Below are 17744 nucleotides of genomic sequence, written 5' to 3' on the forward strand. Positions count from 1 at the left end.
GCTGGAGCCGTCAGATAATCAAGGCAGGCGAAGTTTTACCTTATGGAATCGGAAAAGACTGCTGTCCCTTTCAAAATAAAATTATAAGCGGTCTGTGCCCAAGTTTGCTTGCACTAGAAGAGAAGAAAAAACGATTTAACCAATCCAATGTGTGGGATTATTTTAGGCGCTGAAATAAAAGGAAAAAGGTCACAGCTTGGCGAGGAGTTCTGTAATTCCTTACTTACAAAAAAAATTGTAAAATTTTGAACCATTATGAATAATAATTTGTTCATAATCACATAAAAATTTGTGATATGTCACTTAACTATAACCATTTTAAATAGTTATTTTAGTATTGATTAAAGACTTTTATGTGAGACGTGATGCTTGAAATGTATTACATTTTTTTTGTGCCTCATGTTGTATGACATGATTAAAAAGTATTATGTTTATGTATTTAATTTAGTTTAATAAATGGAACTATGAACCAAGCACTACGGATCAAATATTTACACAGTATGTTCTGTGCAAAAAAAGCAGTGCAGTCTGTTCATATTAGGTTTATTTTGAATGGATAACCGGAACTCATAAAATTCAATGTAGGTGACTTGACCTTGGAAGGACACTATCCGCCCTAGCGCGCACTCAGATTTCAGCTCTCTCCTCTCCGCTGTGGCGCAGCTCCCCGCTTCCCCCTCCACCCATTTCTCTCCTCTCATCCCCCCATTGCGATGTCGGTGTAAGGTCTGTGAGCTAACCACATATTAAAGCACCTCCAGAAAAAAAAAGAATGGCGACCACACAAAAAGACCACATAAATATTTGGCGTATGCATCCAGTCTTACCAGACTTTCATCCGGTAATTAAAATTAGCTGTGCAGCATGTGGCAAAATATTAATCGCAGACTTACAGGGAATTGATGATATAACGTGAATATTTAGTTAAAATGTTTTATTTGGCAGATTCTCTTGGATTCACTATTGCGCAAGAAGTGAGGGGCGGTGGTAATGAATGGATCCGCCGAAATTCTCAGCGTAATAAAATACAAACGTGGGGAAACGTGTTCACAAACACAGACACATGTCCGGGAACTGGCTCATATTTGTCGTCCTTTGTCTGCTCCGAAGTCGCAAGGATGGTTAATTTGCCAGTGGCGATTCTGCAGCGCAGCCTACCGCATGGCGATCATTTAGGCAAGGCACAGCAGCAAGAAAGCATTGTACTGACAATCACAAGCTCCTCTCCACATGGATCACTGTCAGAGGCAGACCTCAGACTGTCAGGTCACATAATCGTATTAAAGAAGCCCCATAAATGACCCCATAAAGCAGAAGTCTCATTCCTTGTATGAAACGTGATATACGATGTACAGGTGAATGATGACAAAATGATGACTATATATATATATATATATATATATATATATATATATATATATATATATATATATATATATATATATCTCAAATCAAATCAATTTATTTATATAGCACTTTTCACAGGATAAAAACCACAAAGTGCTTCACAGTAATATAAAACAGAATACATTAATAATCAAACATACAGCACAAATCTAATTAAAAGCCAATCCAAATAAATGAGTCTTAAGCTGCTTTTTAAAAGAATAAATACAATCAAGGCAACGTAATGATGGAGGGAGAGCAGTCCACAACCACCTCTAGTCTTAAAACGAGTTCGTGGGACTACCAACAGCCTTTGATTAGATGATCTCAGGCTGCGAGAGGGAGCGTGGGGTTCTAAAAGATCAGAAATGTAAGCAGGGGCATCACAATTCAAAGCTTTAAAAGTCAGTACCAAGATTTTAAAATGAATTCTAAAATGTACTGGAAGCCAGTGTAATGAACGTAACACTGGTGTCTTAGTTAAAAGCCTTGCGGCAGCATTCTGGACTAACTGGAGACGGTCAAGATTCCTTTTGCCCAAACAAAGAAAAAGACTGTTACAACAATCTAAGCGAGATGAAATAAAAGCATGAATAACCATTTCTAACTCAGACTGCAAAGTTCGCAGTTTGGAGATGTTTCTTAGCTAAAAAAGGCAATTCCTAAACAACTGGCAAGAGTGTTGTTCTAGGGACATGGCAGAATCAAAGATCACACCAAGGTACCTGAGGCTCAGGTGAACAGATGAGCCAAGAGAACCAAGATGCTGTTTGATTAGAGATATCTAATATAATATATGTGTGTTTGTGTGTGTGTGTGTGTGTGTGTGTGTGTGTGTGTGTGAAGGGGGGGGGGGGGGGGTAGTACTAAAGGAGCAACAGAATCATAGGAAATGATCATAAATCACAGAAAACCATGACAGAGGTTTGCTAGGTCAGTAACCATGGCTTGGGGTAGAGCCAGAACATAACACCTATCACACTATGAATACAAAGGAAGCTCTACTGATTACACATTATGAAGCTCAGAGCTTTATGGTGAATAACAAGGAAGAGTAATAGCAATTTGAGGTGAAAGCTAGCAAACCACTGGAAAAAAAATGACTTGTATCATTTCAATGTAAAAGGGCAGCATTTTGTTTCTGATTAAGCTAAGGTCTGGGAAATCGTTCCAAATCAGGAAAGCAAAGTCAGTCACAACAGCTGGCAAGGCTGTCCTGATAGCCTTAAGCAGAATAGATCACTGGATGAATGCATCCAATGGAGGAAAGCCATAATGTCTTCTTTGGCTATTTATGCACAGTTAGCTGGACCACTAGAATGTGTTGCAATAATAATCAAAGTTTTATCAGTATTTCTGCAACAAAACATCACTTTAATGTCAATGCCATATGCTACTGAGATATCATGAATCACCACATAGCTGAAGTAAAGAAAAAATGAGGAGAAAATAGGTTAAAACAGCCATCGATGTGTTTTTATTTAGTACACAGAAGATATTTTGCTACTTGCACAAAGCTGTTTCCCATCCTGCCCTAGAATTAGCATGTCTTTAGTCCCTAATTTGGATTTTTACAAGCTATTAAATTTCATCTTGGTGCTAATGCAGGGTTGTGATAGTGAAAAACAACAGGCACAAAAGAATTAAAGGTTTACAATATTAAGTCTCAGACCTCCTGTGTGAACTCCACACAGTTATGAAACAATATAATGATATGATAATAATGTAATAAAAAATATAATTAAGTAATTATTGAATATCGCCATATATAGAGAGGAGATAGAGGAGGTGGTGGACAAAATGGTGGTGGCTAACCAACCGGACATAGTGGTGGTAGACAAACATGAGAAGACGGCTGCAGTGATCGATGTAGCGGTTCCGAATGACAGCAACATCAGGAAGAAGGAACACGAGAAGCTCAAGAAATACCAAGGGCTCAGAGAAGAGCTCGAGAAGATGTGGAGGGTGAAGGTGACGGTGGTCCCAGTGGTAATCGGAGCACTAGGTGCGGTGACTCCCAAGCTAGGCGAGTGGCTCCAGCAGATCCCGGGAACAACATCGGAGATCTCTGTCCAGAAGAGCGCAGTCCTGGGAACAGCTAAGATACTGCGCAGGACCCTCAAGCTCCCAGGCCTCTGGTAGAGGACCCGAGCTTGAAGGATTGACCGCCCACAGGGGCGAGTGGGGAATTTTATATATATATATATATATATATATATATATATATATATATATATATATATATATATATATATATATATATATATATATATATATGTGTGTGTGTGTGTGTGTGTGTGTATGTGCATGTTATAGATAGACACATTTTTCATTCAGATATTCTCCTTGCTGTTCACCTGGTTATAGGAACCATTTTGCATTTGTTGCATAAGACTTCTGTTTCCATAGCAACAGCAATTTGATGAATATGTGAGCTAAATTGGATGTGCTTTATATTCCAACATAAAGAAAGGTCCGTGTTACACTTACCAACAAAGAAAGAAGTGTGGGAGTACACCTTTCACCACAGAGATTTTTGAACTGATCTTAACTTTGCCTGCTGAGGAAAGTCTGTGCCTGTTCATGTTAATGTTCGATTTAACACAAGCCTTTTGTGACTTCTGCGACAGACATGGCCATTTTGCCAAACTGCACAGTATTTAATGGACTCCTGCTTGCATCTAAAACAACCAGCAGACGCATCATAAATGAGTGCAGCAGTAACCCCATGGCAAGGGCAACCATGCACATAGAAAACCGGCCACAGGCATCACTCAAGATGGAGCATAAGTCACACTGCACTTCACTCCATCATAGTACATCCAGAAGATTACCCTCCAGTTCAACATTCACTATTTCCATCACTGGTCTCCCTGCGAGTGGGAAGCTTGCTTATTGGTATCCTGGTTATTCGTGTTTGTATATCCACATCTTTAATATTCAATACATACAACAAATTACAACAAACACACCAAAATAGACAGATTTTGTCTGTGGAGATCTAGTGAAATAAACGGTAAATTTTGTAGATTCTGCAACAGATTTGTATCAGTGTCTTGTCCAGTGTGTCTCTCTAAATCAGAGTGACAGCCTGGTCATGTCCTTTTCTGCAATAATGTAATAACTGTTTTATCTTTGTCACACAGCCTCCTCACAAAATCAAACAAATGACAGGGATACTTTGCAGGAAACCTCTTTAGTTTTCTTTTAGCTGTAGTGAAGACCAAAGCTCTAGGTGATAAGACTCATGACCCCATTGTGCATGGGCTCCAGCCAGGGTATCTTGGCTGCTCATCTGACTCATGCATAAATGGGTCAAGTTCTCACATGCTGTCTGACACTTTGACCGATAATGCTGCCAATCTAATAGCAACATGGGTTCCTAAATGAAACAACAAGGGTAAGCTTGTGTAGCAGGTAAAGCTGCTCTGATCTGACCTGATTAAATCAAGCATTTAAAATTGTTTTTTTCTGAACATCATATCCAGATGACAAGTGTGATAACTATTTTATACTGGACGATCCAGCATTGCTCCTCTTCCATCCTCAGAAGTCAGACTGACCCAGTAACTTCTTGCCAAATCTGAGTGATGTCTTTATTATCCGATTTTAACAAATATGGGTCAGGTAAACCTTGTTTAACTCCGCCGTTGGAGGAGTTAAAGGAGGAGGGTTGGGCCTGGGGTTAGCAACCCCACCCCAGAGAAAATCTCAACCACTACAGGAAATGCCAATAAGAAAAACAGAGACTAACTTTCTGGAAGATGGAGGACCCCCGACAGTTCAGGGACGAATGACGCTAGGTGGTGAAAGCCGAAAGGAAGCCACCGAACCGATTCTCCTTTCAACCAGGAGAACCACTCTGGAGATCTAACTTTGGTGGCCCATACCCTGGGAGTGGTGACGGCAGTAGTAGTAGAAACCTACGGTAGTTTAGAAAAAACTGTAATGCTAAGTTGGAGTAGAGATTCCCTGCTAAAGGATAATCTTAATATTGCAAATACAATAAGTCTTAAGAGTGCACACATTTTACCATTGTTCACATTGATTAAGAGTTTCTAAATAATATTTTTGCCAAGGTTATCTGACTTTGCCTGAGTGTTCTGGTAGTGTAAGCGTCGACCTCACAGATTTTTGCCAAAAGTATTTGATTGTCTGCCTTCACACACATATAAACTTGTGTGACATCCCATTCTTTAGGGTTCAATATGATGTGGGTCCATCCTTTGCAGTTAGAACAGTGTCAACTCTTCTGAGATAGGCTTTCCACAAGGATTGGAAATATGTTTATGGGGATCTTTGACCATTTTTCCAGAAGCAAATTTGTGAGGTCAGACAGTGATGTTGAATGGGAAGCCTGGCTTGCAGTTTCCGCCCTAATTCATCCCAAATATGCTCTATCAGGTTGAGGTCAGAACTTTGTGCAGCCCAGGCAAGTTCTTCCACACCATTCATGTCTTTATGGACCTTGCTTTGTGCACTGGTGTGCAGTCATGTTGGAAGAAAAGAGGCCATCCCCAAATTGTTCCCACAAAGTTGGGAACATGAAATTGTCCAAAATATCTTGATATGCTGAAGCATTAAGAGTTCTTTTTACTGGAACTAAGGGGGTCAACTAAGAGGGGGACTAAGGGGGCCTCCACACACCTCCACACCATAATCCCCCACTCTACCAAACTTCAGACAAGTTCTGCTCTCGTGGCAACTGCCAAACCTAGATCTGTCCATTGGATTACCAGACAGAGAAGCGTGATTTGTCAGTCCAGAGAACACGTCTCTAGAGTCCAGTGGCGGTGTGCTTTATATCACTGCATCGGACACTTTGCATTGCAACTGCTGATGTAAGTCTTGCATGCAGCTGCTCGGCTATGGAACCACATTCATGAAATTTGGAGGTCTGTAGTGATTGACTGCAGAAAGTTGTCGACCTTGTGCACTAACCCCGATCTGTAATTTGATGTGCCCTTAGTTGCGGTTGTTCCCAATCACTTTGTTACACATCCACTAACATCTGACGGTGAAATATTTAGCTGTGAGGAACATTCACAAGTGGACTTGTTGCATAGGTAGCATCCTGCAGTTTCACACTGGAATTCGCTGAACTCCTGAGAGTGACCAATTCTTGTTTGTAGAAGCCGTCTGCATGCCTACATGCTTAATTTTATAGAACTGTGGCCGTGGAATTTATTGGAACATCTAAATTCAAAAATTTGGATGGGTGAGTGAATACTTTTTGGGAATATAATATGGGATAATATAGAGTTATCTAGAGTGGACGATCCACAATGTAGGCACCAGATGTCTACTTTATATTTTAGGTATAATATTTGGTCACTGACTCCTTTTTTGAACTTCGTTTATTGGAGAAAAAAACCCCTGCTTAAACATGTGTTTAAAGCAACTAAATCAAAATCACATTAATTCATAAAAAGGAGAATTGTTTTAGGTTGATTATAGTTAATGCAAATCCACACACTGAAGCTGATCTAAAGCTGATCTAAAAGAAGCTTTTACAGTGGCCAAAATATAGACTTGAGTCAGTCCAGATAATCTGGTAAAAATATGCTTAAGCAGCTTCCCCAAAGCTCTGTTTTGAATATTGTATCTCAGTACTGAAGATTAAAACACACTGCCACACTTAACGGATCGATATAGTGCTGTGTGATGAGCTAGCTGCAAACAAAAACATTTCTTTTTACTGTGAGGCAGATAGATTTTAAAATGATTTATAATGAAGCCCACACATTAGATATGGAAGCACTGCAGCATTGCAGAAAAAAGTGGTGATGATGTGTAATGGGGTGCTTAATTGCATACCTCTTCAGACCACAAAGTTGTCTGAAAAAAAAACCCAAAACAACTTCTACTACATTACAGATTACAGCAGAGAGGAGTTTGTTTTTTTTAAGTGCTGCTGCTTCACTATAAGTGCACTCTGAAAACACTTAACCTAACCTAACATCGGTTAGATTTTCCACATTTGCCTGCTCTGTTTGGGTTCACGGTGGGACAAGAATCACTGAACAGAGCACCCTGGGCAGGTCACCAGTTTTATTGCATTGAAACTGTGTGGATCCCTAAACAGATCAGAGCTGGGTGGCTAGACAGTGCTGCCCTAAATACTGCAGCACAGTTATCAGAGGTTTTGGCTTCCAGAGTGAATCATGACAGTTTATTTTTTACTGGTGGGAACTGTTTCAGTTTAGTCAGGATACAAAATCTTTTCTTTCCTCCTGAAATCTACTTTTTAATTTGTATTTACATTTTAGATTTTGGTTTACCTTTTAATTACAGTATGATGACCTTGTGCAGTACAGTACTTATAAACATTGTAAAACAGTTAAACATTCTAGGAACCAGTGTGATTAAAAGTACCCTTTTGAACTGTAGTTGCACTCTGCTCGTGTTTATCACTGGTGGGTTGCACAACAATTTCAATAACATGGACTGCGTTGGTTTAAAAAACGTAGCTCTCCTGAGGGAAGAGTTGGCGGGAACAGCACTCAGCACATGGGATGTAGCCACAGTTGCACTGCTCATTTGCACTGACCTACTTCAGGATCTTTTAAAGCACAAGTTACTTAAGAACTTTTGGGCCTTCTCTATAGTATTGTGTAATTTTACAAGGTGCTGTATTTCTGAACTGACCAGCATACAGCTGAGACACAGGACTGTTTCTCAATTTTATTATCCAAATCTACTAGATTTCAGTCAATACTATCCTTAATAGTTTTATTATATACAGGTATTGATTTTGTTTGAAAAGCAAGCCAGATCATTACTGTGAAAGACACTGTAAATCACATCAATCCAGGTATGGAAGTTGTTATTATTTAGCCAGATAACAGATAGAAATTTGCTGTTATTGATAGCAGTGGCAATAGCTAGTGATACAAATTCACAGTACTCTCATAGATGAGTCTGCCATAGGACTACAAACTAAAAGCCCTGTGTGGCCACAGCGAAGAGCAGACTACTGCAATTTGGCTCATGGCTTTTACTAATCCTGACAAAGCTATTATTTGTCTGCTTCTGTGATTTGAACTGCAGGCGCATCTCCTTTATTTAGTTTTCAATTTCCAAGAATTAGTACAGAGCGTTATAAAGAGAAACTGGGTCAAAATGTGTGTATGTGAGGGAATTTGAGAGAGCAAGGAAGAGGGGGAAGAGAGAACATCATATTGAAGAAGTCACTTCTGATCACTTCAGCTTCATTCTTCATTAGAGAAACAATAGAAAGACAGATTAAAAAGCTTTATTCAAACTAGCATGATCAGGCAGAACATTTAAGCCAAATAAGCAACATCAAAATCTGACAATTGACTAGACTTGAAAACAAAGCAAGACCATTCTCACCCATACTGTCTTTGATTCATTAAATGGGATGGAACTGGCTAACATTTGATGCGACTCTCAAAGCATACTGTACAGTCTGACTGGCAAATAAGTGAGAAGGAGAAAAGTAAAAAAAAAAACTGAGCTGTGTACGCATGAGAATTACTCACGTTTACAATACTGAGCACAAGCACCTCCTGTGCCATTCAGTCACAGTGAATACAGAAAATATCAAAAAAGTCTACTGTAGAAAAAACAAAGTACAAAGCACTTCATTTTACAGTAAATGCATGTTTTTTTTTGTTGCTTTTTTTTGTTTGTTTCTTTGTTTTTAACTGAAAACCTGCTCTGAAACCAAAAGGCTGAGCCCCACCCAACAAGAAATTCAAGGTATTGTATCATGGGTGTCAGTGTAATTTGTAATACTAGTGGAATGCCATTATTTCATTCATCAACAGTCATGTTTATTTTTTACAATGCAGAAGGCACACAAAGAGCTCATCGTATGTGCAATTCTAAAAAAAATCATTTTAAACACTGTTCGAATTGGTTCAGGCATGAATTAAACATATAAAACGTTCTTCACAGCGAGAAATCGTTTATTACGTGACATCGTTAGCCTGACAGACAGCCAGAAAGATGTGTTTATGTCTGGGAAGCCTGGTGCAAAAGAGAGGAAGAGAGGTTCAATTTCACTGACTCTAAATGTGAAGACTGATACTTCCTGAAATCTTCTACCTTCACTGCATTACTGAAGGGAGTGCTCCGATCACATTTAGATTCAGATTCAAAGTGCTGGCATCTGCTTAATGCTTTTCACGCTCCACGTATGGGTTCAGCAGATTTCTGAACTTGCAGAGTCTGCACTTTAATGCTGTGAGCATAATTAACACTGCGCTCTTCTTCTCATAATCCAATACTTTTACCACATACAGTTACATTTGATCAATTAGCACCCTAATAAGTGGTATTAATAAGCTCCTTGTTTCTGAGTCATGAAAGTCCTGGGCTTATTCGTAGTGCAACAGCGCTACTTTTGAGGTCAAGAGAAGTATTCTAGTTTTATTATTTATATATTAATATGTACACCATCAAAACAACATTACGTACACTAAACTACAAATATGCAACAAAAAATGCCCTCAAAGAAGCTCACAAAAGCAGCATTAAAAGTTACTACCAAAAAATATATAAAAACAATAATATTCCTAAATTGCCATGCCTGTACCTGATATCCCTTTGTACCCTGGCAAAGATAAATACATTTGGATATACTTGCTCTATATTATTCCTTTGTTTTCATATTAAATTAATCAATTTGCACTTTGTGCAATGAGTGAACACAGTTATTATTTGAACTGTGAACTTTTAAGGAAATGAGCCCGAAGAGATGATAGCTTGTAATAAGCAAATCTTCTCACAGACAGTTAAACTGACATTTGATATTTGATTGTGTTTTTTCAAAATACGGTTCATTGTGTCTGAGAGTTGTACATGTCCCCCACTCTGGCCTCACCCCACTCTGTGATTACCTCAGTTAAAAAAAAAAAAAAAAAGAGGTGTAAGCGCACCCCTCCTCCAGACCCCTTGCTTAGTACAACGTAATGAGACAAGCTCAAACTACAGTGTGAAAATGAAAATTGTTCAATATTTGTGTAGTTCAATATTTTTGTGTAGCTCATACACGTCAGATAAAAAACGTAAATCTGTTGTTAGTTAACTTTTGTAATCTTGTTATCGTCCCTATACGACTAATCTATCTACAATCAAATGAAAAGAGAAACAATGTATCACCTATAATGTGATTGTTTTTTTTTTAGTTTTCTTATCTTTCATTCTTTTTCATCACTTTGACACATTCATAACTTCTCTAGTACAACAAATACTGTTTAAAAAATTTAAAATTGAATAAAATCTTTTTTTTGCTCTTTTTCTTAGAAACTTACTACAGCTGTTTTCACACTTGCACTGTGGGCCTAAACTTTCCTCAGCATTAACCAGCAGAGCTCTACGTGAGAAAGCAAATGTCATTTTGGACATTTAACAGTCTTTACCCTGACAGCTCTTTAGTAAAAACACCATGTAACATCTGAATGCACCCATTTGAGACTAGAGCAGGTAATTGCCCAGTGAATTCACAGCAAGTGTGCTTTCTGCACACTCCGCCAAGGCAGCACTCTCGTCTATCTGGTAATGAGAAAGCATCTGACACCGACTGTTCCCCTTTTGCGTGCTACATGTGAAAAGGGCAATTGTAGACAATGTCCTTCAGTAATTCTCTCAATATTTTCTGAAGCACATGTGTGAAAACAGCTCAACTAAAAGCATATGAATCTTACTAACCAGCAAGACCCATAATAGAGTAGAAACGTTTTATTAAAAACCGAAAAAGAAACAAGACAAAAAGGCTGAATCAGTGACATAACCAGCTGCAGTTATGTTATATCAGTATTATGGAAGAAGTATATTCACCCTGATTCACTTGTATATTTAGGTTTAGGCATATTTTGAACTCTTGCTTATATGAAATGCTGCCTGACTTGAACTTAAGAATATTGCAAAGTACTGAAGGTTTCTACAACTACAACACTCAGCTTAAACTCTGGAGAAAAAAGGCAAAATTGTCTATTTAAAAGTTTCAGAACATCATGAAGGGAATGATTTATGACATGAGGTCTGCTCAGTAATGTCCACATATCCTGCCAGAAACTACTTCAAATTGTTGTCTGAATACTTAGTTGTAGAATCATGCAGATTCATGCTTAAAAGATTAACAAAGCTGGAAGGCTGAGGTGGTTAGTGGCCAATGGAGGAAGCAGAGAGAAAGAACAGCTGGAGCAGAGGGACTAGCAGATGTTTTTTTTGTTTCTGGTTTTTTTTTTTTTTTTTTACATCTTCTTTGTGAGTCACAGGGAAGATTTTTTAGCCAAAGACTCCCATGAAGAGATGATTATATCATGGCAGTTCTCTTCTGGGCCCCTGCTGAGAGAAAGAACATAGAATTAGCCAACACAGGAAGTAAGTCTTAATATAAACTTACAGAAAGTCCTCACTCATGCAACAGTGGATCGTGACTGGTTACTGCCACCATCATTGACATGTCAATAGACGTTAGGGACTTTTAAATTGAAAGATAAGTCACTAAATCAATCATAATCAGGATTGTTTTTTAAATTTGTTTTTTTAAAAAAAAAAATCAATCTACAAATTTAAAAATACAAAAAAATTTGTTTGACTAACATACATGACTAAAATAAAATATCAAAGTCATTAACTGAAATAAGGGAAGCAGAAGGTGTGACTAAAGCATGCACAAGCAAGCATCACAATGTGCTATTTGGTATTTTGGTATGCCAATATTAAACTGTCTAATGTTTTTTTGACGTGGGGGGAAAAGAATAGGGCATAATTCATTTGCGACATTTAAAACGTCACCTAACAGAGTTTATATGTGGAGATCTGAGTTTATATAGTCACTGCTCTCAGGTATGCTGAGAATCCACTCAGGGCAATTCATTCTTTAATCCTTTTTTTATGTCTGTGCCATCACTTTTGCCCTGAATCTCTACCAAGCTAGCCAGATGTGCGCAACACAGATCTGACAAGCAGCCAATTTTATTCTAATCTCAGCTCTTGTTATAAGCTGATACATGGTTTTCTCACTTCAGAGACCAGCCAATTTAGATTTTAATGCTCACAGTAGCAGTGAATTAGAGGGGAGTGTTGTTTTTTTGTGGGCTAGTGTAACCTGTTCTATTTAATCAGGAAAATATCTTGGGAAATGATTTCAGCAAAAAAAAAAGAAGAATCAGAAAAAAAAATTGTATAAAATCCAAATTTTTAGAGCCAAACGAAGAACGAACACCAAATAGAAAGAGATAGAAAATGTCTACACAATTATAGTGGCTCTACAGATGTAGTTAGCAACCAGCATACCTCCAGTTGTAGAATGGACTTCCTTTCATTTTGAGTACTTAAGAATAGAAAAAAAGAGACAAATTCAGTGGTAATGCAGACACTCGAACTCACGCTCACAATACATCCACATCATACATGGGTGTTTGTCTCTTTCCCTCCATATGCCCCCGTACAACATGCATATTTATGCTGATCATTCAGCGGATCACTCGATTCAGTTTACTCTGCAGGTCCAGCTGTACAAACAGAAACAACATCTGGATCATTTTTTTAGCATCCATGCATTGTTGATAGTCTACAGTGTGCCAGAACACTGCTAGAGACTCAAGAGGCATCTCGCTTGTCCTTGAAGACAACCCTCCCACGTCTGATCTTCTTTGTAGTACTCCCCCTCTTGCACCTACCAGTTATGCTATTATTCTGTGCTATGCATCTGCAGTACATGACCTACATGCTACATAAGACATCAAAAAGTGACAATTTTTTGTGGGGTGGACTTGTTTGGCCTAATTATGCAATAGCAGCACTGATGATTTGCTCTAGAAACACATGCTTGATGAAAAAACTAAACTAAACTAAATAAATTGAGCTGTCCTCTTACTTGTAACTTATTTCCAATAATTTTGAAAATAGGTGCATTATTATTCATTACAATATACATTTCACTTGATTAATGTCAATGAAATTACTTATAGTCATTATCAAATTCATCCATTCTAAAAACTTTAGCCCCACTTTTATTTTCAACTCATATCAGATTTCAGACTGCAGAGAAAACTAGCCCATCAGACCCATGACACAGACCCAAGGTAAATAATAGAAAGCGCTTTGATTTTTCAGTCAGTCGTGTCATCCTGAATGCATTTCAAAGTACAAGCGAGGAGTCACTGCAGTGGAAGAAGTACTAAGATCCTTTGCCCAAGTAAAAGTACCAGTCCTACACTTTTAAACAGCCTGAATTAACATTCAAAATCCTTCATAAATATTATTATTAAACACACTGAAAAATGACACATTATTACATATTACAGTACGTCATTTGATTTATATACAGTTCAATAGTTTAAACTAAGCCAGAGGTTGGCCTCCTTCAGGGGATCCCGAGACTTGGTAAAATCTTCACTTCAGGATTAACCTCAAACTTGCAATATTTACTTCTGAAATGTTGTCGAGTATAAGTACAGTATTTCTGATTTATACTTGAATGCAGGTTGAAGGAAACTTCAACTCAAGTGTTTTCACGCTTGTATGCTTTTCATACAAGTTTCACACAAGACAGATACAAGCTTTATAAGATTTATATATATCTTTTCCATATGGGCAATTTCAACGTTTTTAAGCTTTTTACCAAACCCATCCGATATTTCTACATACCTCCAGTGTTGATGCTCTGGAATCTGTGGTCTCACTTGGCCCTATGCTCCTGGGTATGCTGGAAACAAAATACCCAGCTCCTTTGGGAATTATGGGCTGTCTCACGACCACTTTGCCCTTCCTGGTCTCTGCGAGGAACAAGCTGTACCAGTAGGCATCGCTGGAGATCAGCGTGGAATCTGCGATAGTGGAGCTTCTCTGGCTGATCACGCTGTTCCTGCTGATCACGCTATTTCTATTGGCTGGAGGGATCTTGATGGCCTTTGGCTTTGGTTTTTGACACTTGAGCACAATAATAACTAAGATGGTTATCAGTAGCAGAAAGGACACGGCTCCTAAACCGATCACTAAATAGAGGTTTAGGTCAGTGAACATGTCATAGTCTAGTGGAAGCTCTGTAGTCTCTGAAAAGGCCATTGCATGTTCCACTGTTGATATCTTGATGGTGACAGTAGCAGAAAGAGAAGGTTGACCATTGTCTTTAGCAACAATTACCAGCCTCTGTTGTCTTGGATCTCTGTAACTAAACATCCTTGTTGTCCGGATCTCACCGTTGTACTGATCCAGGCTAAAGAGGGTTGAATCGCTGATCTGAAGTAGCTGATATGTGACTCTGGCGTTCTGCTCAGAGTCTGCATCAATGGCGATCACTTTGGCCACCAAATGTCCCTTATCAGTCGACCTCGGTATCACCTCCTCTATAACAGAGCCCTGTGCGCGCCAAGGTGACACTATGAGAGGGGTGTTGTCATTTTGATCCAGAATAATAATATGCACGGTACAATTGGTGCTCAGCGGGGGAACACCAGAGTCTCTTGCCTCAATGTGGAAAAGAAAGTCCCTTTCTCTCTCATAATCAAAGGTCTTCAGGGCATAAAGATCACCATTCTCAGGATTGATGGAAAACAACATCGACATAGAAGTGTTAACGATTTCTTTCTCCATTATGAAATAAACCAAGTACTGGTTCTCATTCAGATCTGGGTCAAATGCGCTCAGAGATGTCAATAATGCCCCCGGTGGATTGTTCTCCATGACATGGATTGTGTAGAACGACTGGGAGAATGTAGGTGCATTGTCATTGATATCCAGTATCTCCAAAGTGATGGTTTCATTTTCCGATAAGGGTGGCACACCTTTGTCTGTCACTCTCAGTATGATGTCATATTTGCTTATTACCTCTCTGTCCAGTGGTTTTGACACTAGCATTTCAAAGTAACCCTCAGAGGACTTGCTTAAGAGAAACGGTAACGTTTCTTGCCTATTTAGAGAGAGCTCCACTTCTCCGTTGGCTCCAGAGTCCCTGTCGCTCACACTGACCACTGCAATCAGCGTCCCTACAGAGACATCCTCAGTCAGCGAACTTTTCAGAGACTTGATAGTCACTTCAGGGTAATTATCATTGAGATCTGTCACAAACACTGTGACTTTACAGTGTCCGGACAGAGGGTTCGTCCCTCTGTCCTGTGCCTGTATGTGCATCTCAAAACTCTGACTCTCTTCATAATCGATCACCCCCTTCACCTTGATCTCACCTGAATTTGGATCAAGTGAGAATAGCTCTTGTGTCTTCTCCGATGTGTACAGTGTGTGTGAGTATACCAACTGGGCGTTTGTGCCTTCGTCTAAGTCTGTTGCATTTAAGGTCATGACCACCGTTCCTGCTGCCGAGTTCTCCGAGACATTGACTGCATATACCGGCTGACTGAATATGGGGGCGTTGTCGTTGATATCCAGGACGTTAATAATGATGCTGGCTGTGCCGGAGCGAGGAGGCACACCTCCATCCACAGCGGTTAGAATTAAATCGTGAACAGCATGCTCCTCACGGTCCAAATTACCACTAAGCACTAAATCGACATATTTGGAGCCATCGCTGCCGGTCTGGATGTCGATGTTGAAGTATTTGCTTTCACTGAGATAGTAGGTCTTGATTGAATTCGCCCCCACATCCGCATCCACGGCGTTTGTCAGTGAGAATCTCTCACCGGGAAGGGTTGCCTCCGAAATGTCTAAGTGCATTGTCTTTCTGCGAAACACCGGCGCGTTGTCATTTATGTCCATAATTTCCAGCTCGATGTTAAAAATGCGAACCGGGCTTGAAAGTATGACATCCATTTTCAGAAAACACGAGGTTGTTTTAGTCATGCATATGCTTTCCCGGTCTATCTTCTCGCGGATAACCAGCTCCCCCGTATCTTTGTTGATGTCGAGGTAATTTTTACTGTGAATGACATCGAGTTTTGCTTTGCGCTCCTCCAAACTGCGAATATCCAGACCCAAATCTGTGGCCAGATTAGCAACAAAGGAACCCTCTTCCATTTCCTCCGGAATAGAGTACCGAGTGATGGAGAGCGCAAATCCCCACATTGCAAAGAACGAAAAAACACCCACCACTAACCGTGTCCGTAAAGATGCAGGGATAAGCGCCATCGTGTTTTGGTATATATCTTATTATTATTTTAAAGGAATTAATGAAACAAATCCGTTCTTACGCTCAAGTTGTCTTGCTGTAGGGGAGCGCCGGTGTCATTCTTGCCTCCACGACTTGTAGCTGTAGCTGCAGCAGGCCATTTACAGCACAGTGCCGCTGGAGGAGGAGAGGGGGGGCTCTCACAGCCCTGCTCTGCAGGGGCGTATGCAACGTCTGAGCAGGGCTTGAGCAGACTGGCGAGGTCTCCTCAGTGAAATTAAAGGGTGCCCATATGGAACCCTTCTTTCTTTCTTTGTGTTTTTTAAAGAATATTTTTGGCATTTTGTGCAACAGCTTGCATCATGTGTTGTCTAATAGAGTATAGAGCAAAAAAAAAAAATAATTGATTGATTAAAAATTAAAAAAAAAAAAAAAGAAATGGATGGCTGGCTGACAGATGGCTGACTGGATTAAAAAACAAAAAAACAAAGAAAAAACAGCAACAACAGCAATAATAACTAGTTCCGGTTAATGTATTTTTTAAAATTAATATTTGATAATTAACTCATTCTTTGCATAATAGCAGCGTCTTTGATTAAGAGCATATCATAGGCTTTAGAAAAATCATAAATTTGGTGAGCATGTGTTTGCTCATCTCTGGTCCTCTGATGTTATGAAAGTCCATTCATTCAGTCACTTCCACTTTTCAGGGTCGCAGGAGCCTATTCCAGCTGTGATAGGGCAAGAGGCGGGGTACACCAGTCTGTCACAGGGCTAACACACAAAGACAGACAACCATTCACACTCAGGAATTGAACTCAGGACCTTCTTGCTGTGCAGCAACAGTGCTAACCACCGTGACACCGTGCTGCCTGTTATGAAAGTCAAACAATATAATCAATTGAGTCAGAAGAGTTAACAGAATCATATCCCTTTATGTCTCATTTTTAAAATCATGTTCATTTCATCACCGTCGTCGCTCTGTGATGCCTTTCTGTGTGGAGTTAGCATGTTGTCCCCATGTTTGCGTGGGTTCTGTCAGGGACTGGCAGTTACTGGGGTTAGGTTAACTGGTGATTCTAAAATTTGGCATCAATGTGAGTGTGAATGTTGTTGCTCTCTTTCTCTGTGTTTGCCCTGTGTCAGACTGGTGACCTGTCCAGTATATCGGTGTACCCCGGTGTACTCCATCTTTCACCCTATGACAGCTGGAATAGACTCCAGGCCCCCTCTGAAGTGGAGAAGCAGAAGAAAAGGAATGGATGTCAGAAACGGACGCCATGGAGGTGTTGCCAAATTTATCTGCTGTAGCTCTCAC

General features: G+C 39.6%; 1 protein-coding gene across 4 annotated transcripts; it reads right to left on the reverse strand.

The window, feature by feature from the left end:
* Nucleotides 1–8625: 8625 nt before the first annotated feature.
* On the reverse strand, nucleotides 8626–16617 carry LOC147321258 (protocadherin alpha-C2-like). Of its 4 annotated transcripts, none has more exons than XM_086309613.1 (3): nucleotides 14014–16617; nucleotides 12658–12694; nucleotides 8626–11700 (listed from the first exon to the last, which is right to left on the reverse strand). In XM_086309613.1, the coding sequence occupies exons 1-2, from the start codon at nucleotides 16444–16446 to the stop codon at nucleotides 12683–12685; spliced, it is 2445 nt and encodes an 814-aa protein (XP_086165739.1). In that variant the 5' UTR covers nucleotides 16447–16617; the 3' UTR covers nucleotides 8626–11700; nucleotides 12658–12682. The 4 variants fall into 4 exon arrangements, with proteins under 4 accessions (XP_086165739.1, XP_086165738.1, XP_086165737.1 ...); XM_086309612.1 differs by having other exon boundaries at nucleotides 8626–11703; nucleotides 14014–16616; XM_086309611.1 differs by lacking the exon at nucleotides 12658–12694.
* Between the last annotated feature and the right edge of the window lie 1127 nt (nucleotides 16618–17744).

The sequence above is a fragment of the Aulonocara sp. 'chitande type north' Nkhata Bay genome, linkage group LG10 (genome assembly GCF_057382095.1).
Source record: "Aulonocara sp. 'chitande type north' Nkhata Bay isolate Kocher_YH1m ecotype deep benthic linkage group LG10, A_spYH_male_GT1.1, whole genome shotgun sequence".
NCBI lineage: Eukaryota > Metazoa > Chordata > Actinopteri > Cichliformes > Cichlidae > Aulonocara > Aulonocara sp. 'chitande type north' Nkhata Bay.

Bases quoted from the DNA above. Each gene is read 5' to 3' on its own strand.
- LOC147321258 (XM_086309610.1), bottom strand. From the start codon at position 16,446: ATGGCGCTTATCCCTGCATCTTTACGGACACGGTTAGTGGTGGGTGTT. The intron at 11,704-14,013 runs GTATGTAGAAAT...TCTTTCTCTCAG, and splicing joins CCAGAGCATCAACACTGGAG to CAGGGGCCCAGAAGAGAACT.